General features: G+C 33.0%; 2 protein-coding genes across 2 annotated transcripts; both read left to right on the forward strand.

The window, feature by feature from the left end:
- The first annotated feature begins 849 nt into the window (after nucleotides 1–849).
- Nucleotides 850–1,831, forward strand: LOC141724216 (zinc finger CCCH domain-containing protein 1-like). Its single transcript, XM_074526271.1, has 2 exons — nucleotides 850–1,271; nucleotides 1,632–1,831. Exons 1-2 carry the CDS (start codon nucleotides 987–989, stop codon nucleotides 1,737–1,739), a joined length of 393 nt encoding a protein of 130 aa, XP_074382372.1. The 5' UTR covers nucleotides 850–986; the 3' UTR covers nucleotides 1,740–1,831.
- Nucleotides 1,832–3,673: 1,842 nt separating this feature from the next.
- Nucleotides 3,674–5,238, forward strand: LOC141724612 (putative E3 ubiquitin-protein ligase ARI8). Its single transcript, XM_074526825.1, has 4 exons — nucleotides 3,674–4,056; nucleotides 4,594–4,696; nucleotides 4,792–4,886; nucleotides 5,068–5,238. The coding sequence occupies exons 1-4, from the start codon at nucleotides 4,013–4,015 to the stop codon at nucleotides 5,162–5,164; spliced, it is 339 nt and encodes a 112-aa protein (XP_074382926.1). The 5' UTR covers nucleotides 3,674–4,012; the 3' UTR covers nucleotides 5,165–5,238.
- The last annotated feature ends 2,160 nt before the right edge of the window (nucleotides 5,239–7,398 follow it).

Below are 7,398 nucleotides of genomic sequence, written 5' to 3' on the forward strand. Positions count from 1 at the left end.
GTTAAACGTAAACAAATTTCTGACTTAAAAAGAAAGACCTGAGGCCCAAAAAAACAAACATTTGAAATGGGTATTTCTGAATTACCGTCGGAGTTCAATTAATCTTCTCTATCTCTAATCGATTCAAAAAAAGGAGCAAGTTGAACAAACATCAGCAGGTAAAAACTTGTATTCAATTACAAATTTACTGTTCAATCGTTTGTTTTACCGTCATTTCATTATGGGCCTGTTTGGCAACTTACTTATAAGGCACTTATGGCTTATAAACCCGTAACAACTTATCGACGAGTGTTTGTCGACCCAACTTATAAGCTGAATTTACAACTTATAAGCTGATAAGTTGAAAGTTGGCAGTGACGTACTTTTTTCTAACTTATTTTCATTTTTCACTTTTTTCTAAAGTTTTGATTTTAAAATATAAATTTTTAAATATTTTCTAATTTAAGATTCATGAACTAAGATAATTGTAGTTAATAATTATTTGTTTTAATTTATTTAAGTAAAAAAATTTCTGACTTATAAGTAAATTTATTCAAACACTTATAGAACTTATAAGTATTTATCAACTTATCACTTATTTCGCACTTAATCATTTTAAGTCATAAGTTACTTATTTTAAGATTTCCCAAACGGGCACTATATCCCTTATAAACGAGTCCGAACTTATCTAGATTAGCGAATGATAAGGGATAAACCCTTACAGCACCGTCCACAGTAGGAATTATTAAATAGTATTCGTATTATTGTTGATTATAAAGATCGATTACGTATTATTTATTTATTTATTTATGTTACAAATGCGTATTTATGGAATTACGAGAGATAAACCCCTTACCGCATCGATTATTATTAGTAGTATTGTCGCATCGATTATTATTAGTAGTATTTTTGATTATCATTACAGCAGTATTGGATTGATTGATTGATTGTTCATTTGTTTGTGTATTATTTATTTATTTATTTATTTATTCGTGTTATTAGGTTTAATGGGGGATGAGAGGAAGTATAGTAGTAAGTCATGGTATCCTACTCGTGACGATGAATTTGACCAGTTTTTGGAAGATGTTAAACAAGTAAAGGGACATTGGCTTATGATAGACGAGTTGCAAGAAAAGATTAGGATTAGAAAATTGGGACCAGAAGTGCAACTCGAATACGATGAAGAAGACGAAAGCCAAATACCTCCTGAATGTGTCATTTGTATGGAACAGTTTGTGTTACCTGTTGTTACCATTTGCAAGCATTACTTCTGCCGTCCTTGCGCTGTTCAGGTTACGATACCTGTCCTTTCCGGGTTATTTATTGATTCATGATAGTACTCCCTCCGTCCCTAAATACGCTAAACGTTTCTGTTAGTGTTGGACACGTTTGTCAATGCACACTTTTGATTGTTAATATCTTTAATTTCATATTAGTATTAAATATAAAAAATTTATTGTATTAAAGTACTCATAAATACGAATCCAACAAAATCACTCATTACTATGTTTGATCTTATAGATTAGACGTAAATTAGTAGTCAATCGCTTACCATAAACAGTACAAAAAATCAAAATGGGAAAAACATTTTGGGACGGAGGGAGCAGTAGAATTATGGCTGATGTGGGCTTTTATATTCTTTGTGTTTACAGCACAATTATAAGGACACTAGATGCTTTGTATGCGGCAAACAAACACTAAGCAGGTTCAGAAATGCGCACAAGCTTCGTGAGAGAATTTCTGCTGACCAGAAGATATAAGCATGAACTGTGTTAAATGTTAATTTCTTATGTATTCATCAGTTGTCGAGATATATGTATATAGTACTCAGTAACGTTTTATGCGTATTAACTGGGGTTTGGATATTCTAGGTTAAATTCTCGTACATTTTATTTGTTATTTCCGTGACACGAAATTAAACTACTTGATCTTCCCTTCGAAAATTTTGTACCTTTGTTACATCTTTTTTTTTCTTTTTAAAATATTGTTACTTATTATAATTATATGTGAGTGATTGTAGATATCTCTGTTTTTTTTATTATGATTTAAATTTGTCTTCAATCACCAACTGCAATTTTGGAGTAAGAGAACCTTAGACTCAGAATTTGTGATTCACTTGCCTGTATTACTAAGACCTTCCTGGTTCCCGCCCTACTATTATGTCCACCAATAAAATTCTGTAAATCATGTGATGAATGGTTCGATGATGGAAAAATAGGTTGGCTAGTCTGTTTGGCTGCTAGAGGAATCTGTCCCGCTTTCAGTGCTAATTAGGTTGGGACTTTATGTATCTATAAACTCTTTGTTGTAATTTCTTTTATTGAACAGGTAATTCTTGCTCTCTTTATCCCTAAAGTTCTTCACTGATTGATTTTGTGGCTGATGTGTCAGATATGCTTTAAATGTTATACACGTGATGCAAGGCTTGCGCCTTTAATAATCCGTTTTGCTGTTTATGTTGGCTTGTTTTTTTCTTCGTTCTCTTTTCTTCTACAATTTTATGTTTGCTCAGCAGTCCTCCCATTTAATTTGGCCATATAACAATTAACAATTTCTATTTGACGTTGTTTCAACTTTCAACTTGGTTGGCTTTTGCATTTCATTTTAATCCCTCGTCTTTTAATGCATAAACCACAAGAATTAAGAGAAGAGTAAACTTGATAGTTATTTTTACATATCCTTTTCCACCACCAGTTTTCTTGTGCTGATTTGCAGAATACATGAAACGCCTTTCACATATGGTTTTGGATGTTTAATGTTGCATTTTTCTATATGACGCTGTGGTGTTGGTGTGGCTAGGACATGATTAATGCATTAGCTATTGGTGTCATGCATATAGTTAAGGATTAATTTCTTCCCATTTGTATCTTACTCCACTACGCAAATTCTCAATAATTCAGCTGACTTTGGTTGTTTTTGGCATTGAACTGCTTCAAATTTGTTTTGCTGGATTTTAAGTTATTCAAACTGTATATTGTTGATTCAGTTTGGCATACAATATGAATATATATTATTGTTTGTCTTTCCTTCATGTAATTTTTTTGGATATTTGTCAATGAGAAGCCTCGTCCAGTGTGCAAGCGATCAGTTAAGCAGAATTAGGTTCCCTGCACCTTGTGAAAATTAGTTCTACTGGTAAGCTTTCCCCTTAACCACTTGTCGTGGTCAACATTTATGATTACACTCTCTCGGTTTTGGAAAGTGAAGTCATACATTTAGCATATAGGCTTAATAATACAACCCCACTAATCAAAAATTAAAAAATAGATGTACTCTGTCTTTCCCTCGTCTCTCTCCCGCCTCTCTTGCTCTCTCATCTCTTTATGTCTCTTTAGTCTATTCTCGTGAAACCCCTTTAAATAAATTAAGAAGAATGGCTTTGCGGTGGTTTTTTGAGCCCGTAGAACATCCAATTGTGAGTACTCTTTCAATTCTTAGGTTTTCAATTGTTTAGTTAATAGCATTTCATATATTCAATATTTCAATTTAATGGGTATTTTAATGTTTTATGCAAATGTTGACATGCTTGAGAAGGTCTTTTATTTAAATTGTTTGTATTGTTTGAATGCCTAACCGAGTTCTTGGTTGTATGTTTGGGGTTTTTTTTGTTGGTTTGTGTTGTTTTGTGTTACATTCAATTGTGGGAAAGTAATTGTCTTTGCAGGCATGAATGTGTTAAATATGTATGAAGACATTTTACACATCAATATCCAGGATACCAGTGAAATTGTTTGAGGAAAGATTGAGATCAGTGAGGTTTGCAAGCTCTAAAGGAATTGTTCCATCAAGTCAATTCTTGTTACGACGGAAAATCATCAGCGATGACCTATAGGAATGGAACCCATTCACCTGCGAAAAAAATAACTATTTATCGGCACTTGTAATTTTTTTTCTTCCTTTTTTTTACTTTAAATGCGAGAAGGTTCATAGGGGTTTACAAACGCCTCCCTAAAAGGAACTAAATTGGGACCAGAGCTTCGCAGTGCCTCGTTAATTATTAACATCATGTCCAGGAAGAAGATTCGAAAAATCAATGCTGAGATCAAGTCTTTTCCTTTCTGCCACCAAAAAGCCCTCGTAAGTCGTCTCTCTCTCCCTCTCTCCCACACACACACACACACACACACTACTTATATTTAGGTGACTTCATGACTTGGTCTTTTGCTTCCTCTATTTCGTTTTAGTTGTGGTACTAAAATTCTTGGGCATTGATTTGTTATCTGATTCTAGCCATTAGCGAAAATGATTCGTATTATGTTCACTCAAACAGTGACCTGGTCTTATATATATATGTGTTTGACACATCTTAATATGTATGGTATGTGTAAATATGTTGTTACCAACTATCTCTACCTTTTTTATTCTATTTTGATCGAGATGATATTGAATAGCATCAAGAGGATGAAATCAACAACGTAGTCGTAGCTAATTCTCTTTCAATCTCAAGGGCTGCTGCAATCATTTTACTATGCCATAATAATTGGTAAATAAGTTTTGTTTCATAAAAATTTTGAAAACAAATTTTCAGTAACAATTTTTTACTAGTTGTAAGTTGTAACTCATCTAGGATGTACCTTTTATTTTAATAATAATTTTTTTGTTTGGATCTCCCAGGAGTGTTATTATGTCATTTGAAAAATGGTTTGATGATGAAGACAATGTTAGCAAGTCTCTAGGGCTTTTGGAGGAACCTGTCCTGCGGCCTAGTGGCAATGAGGTTCGTACATTACGTAATTATAACATCCTTCTTCTAGCTCCTTTACTTTTTGCTCTCTTTATCTCTAAATTTTCTTCATTTTATTGATAATGTAGCTTAGGTGTTGGATCTGCTTGGAAAATTATCTACGTGATAAAATGAGTGCACCTGCCTGCCTGTGGTCATCTGTTTTGCTCTATGTGCTGGCTAGGTTTTTTTCTTGATTCTCCATATTTGCTTTGCTTTTCTATTCGTAATTTGTGTTTTTATATTTACCAACTGCTGTACTCCTCCAATTCAGATTGGTCAAAAGAACTGTCAATATGCTGCTCTACATTTATCTCTGTCATAGAGTATTGTTTTTGGATCATAATTTTTTCGTTGGTTTACAGCATGCATAAGAACTATCGTCGCAAATGGTTGGGGGTGTTTAAAGCTGGGTTGTCCTCTTCAATCTTGTGGTGTTGTGTTGTGTGGTTGAAAACATGATTAATGCATTGGTTACCCCTGAAGATAAGGAAAAGTGTAGAAGATACTTGCGCAGATCGTTCATTGAGGACTGTAGGAAGGTAAGTCAATGCTAACTAATTTAAGTGAACACATTCTCTTAAATATAATATGTAATGTTAGACCTAATTATTACACTTTGATGTTTTAACTTTTCATGGTAAAACCTTTTAGGAAACATGTGCTAAATCTATACAATCTGTTTGACTGCTTTTATGAATTTTGTCTATTTGATCTAACTAGGTTGTAGATATTTATAACTAATGTGTGCAAGTAAACTTGGATGATCCGTTGAAGTATACGAAACGAATTTGTTTATCAAAACTTTAGTATTTTTCAAATTTATAGCCAATCTTGGATATAGCCTTTGTTCTTTAACTTGAAATGCTTTAGAGCTTCGGCATGTAAGGTCATATTAATCGCAGTTTACTCGATGGAGCATAATTCATAATCACCTCGTTTGATATAAATGGAAATGTATGGAATCTTATTTTTCGGGCTTATGCCAAGAGGGTGGTTATAATATTTCTTGCTGAATCTTTTTCACAGTATGTATATTTTGTGCACGTAAATTCGGTGTGTGTATATTTGCGCCATACGTATGGATTTTGTGTGCGGGCTTATAAGTTACTTATTACTTATAAGTCCGTAAGTACTTATATCGTACTGTTTGTCGACCCAACTCATAAGTCCAATTTATAACTTATAAGCTGATAAGTTGAATGTTAGCAACGACGTATTTTTCTTCAACTTATTTTGATTTTTCACCTTTTTATTAATTTTAGTTTTTAAATATAAGTTTTTAAATGTTAAGTTAATTTAAAAGTCATGAATTAAGATAATAATATTTAAAAATTATTTATTTTAATTCATTTAAGTTAAAAAAAATTCTGACTTATAAGTAAAATTAACCACACTTACATAACTTATAAGTATCCATCTACTTATCACTTTTAAGTCACTTATTAATTTTAAGTGATAAGTTACTTATTTTAAGATTTCCCAAACGGGCACATTATGTGCACGTAAATTCGCTGTGTGTATGTTTGCGCCATACACATGGAGTTTGGATGTGTTTTACTTTTAAATTTTAATTTGGAGTACTGAAAGCTGGCATGGGAGAGATTATCACATTATTAATTTTGTTAAAAATTATCATTATGCCTAATAATATTTTTGCAGATATCTTGTAATGTAGACTGCCTAATTGTAATATCTAGGAGGACATGGTCCATCGACGAGACTAGATATCTTCGTGATAAGCTGATAAGACGGACCTGGTAATCATAATCTTAATTGCATTATAGCCGTATTTTTTTAACAGCGTGATGGTCTTTACTTATATTTCGGCAGTTATTCACTTACCGAAAGAGTCTGAGCTCTGTTTTTCCATATTACTTTATTTCTTATTGTTGCATAAATAGTGGCTATGTCTATTGAGGGTAGGATGGCCTCTTTCTGTTAGTGGGCTATCTATTCATCATTATAAGCTATCGATAATTCTGTTAATAATAGAAGATAAAACAACCAAGATGATATTGACCAGTTTAGCATGCTCTTTCCCATACAAAGAACAATTAGTTGGAAGGAAGGAAGCACTTAGACTGGTGGGCAGGGGTCCAGTTAGTGAATTCTGTGACAGAACTAAGGATTTGAGTTGTCTAAGTTTGGCAATCCAATAGGGGAACTGACCAATCAAACTGTTACCACCAAGAGAAAGGAGCGTTAGGGTATGAATGTTAGCTAAAGGATTAAGAATTTGACCACTAAAATAATTGAATTTGAGGTTCAAATCCATAAGTTAAGTAAGCTTCCCTATATATCTTGGAATATGCCCATTAAGATTATTGAGACTGAGGTCCAATACAGTAAGTTAAGGTTCCGTAGGATATTGGGATCGGCCCAGAGAATTTGTAATTCAGAGTGACAAATAGGTCAAGGACTTGGGGTAGCCAATATGTATTTCACTCGTGAATTCACTTGGGAATAACATTCATTATTGTTAGTTGGTAGTGCTTTTTAATTGTAGTTTCTTTGTAATTGTTTTTGAGATCCCTAATATTAGTTAATACTTTTGAGGGTATGCATTTGTGAGATTGAGTTAGTTCTCTAGTTCATTCTGTATTTTGTCAGTTTAATGGAGTATTTCACTTGTGAAATTACTTGGTAATAGCACATGTAATCGCCATTTGGCTTTCATTTCAGAGCTACTTTGT

The sequence above is a fragment of the Apium graveolens genome, chromosome 5 (genome assembly GCF_009905375.1).
Source record: "Apium graveolens cultivar Ventura chromosome 5, ASM990537v1, whole genome shotgun sequence".
NCBI classification, from domain to species: Eukaryota; Viridiplantae; Streptophyta; class Magnoliopsida; order Apiales; family Apiaceae; genus Apium; species Apium graveolens.

Bases quoted from the DNA above. Each gene is read 5' to 3' on its own strand.
- LOC141724612 (XM_074526825.1), top strand. From the start codon at position 4,013: ATGCTGAGATCAAGTCTTTTCCTTTCTGCCACCAAAAAGCCCTC. The intron at 4,057-4,593 runs GTAAGTCGTCTC...TGGATCTCCCAG, and splicing joins TCTGCCACCAAAAAGCCCTC to GAGTGTTATTATGTCATTTG. The intron at 4,697-4,791 runs GTTCGTACATTA...TTGATAATGTAG, and splicing joins TGCGGCCTAGTGGCAATGAG to CTTAGGTGTTGGATCTGCTT.
- LOC141724216 (XM_074526271.1), top strand. From the start codon at position 987: ATGGGGGATGAGAGGAAGTATAGTAGTAAGTCATGGTATCCTACTCGT. The intron at 1,272-1,631 runs GTTACGATACCT...TTGTGTTTACAG, and splicing joins GCCGTCCTTGCGCTGTTCAG to CACAATTATAAGGACACTAG.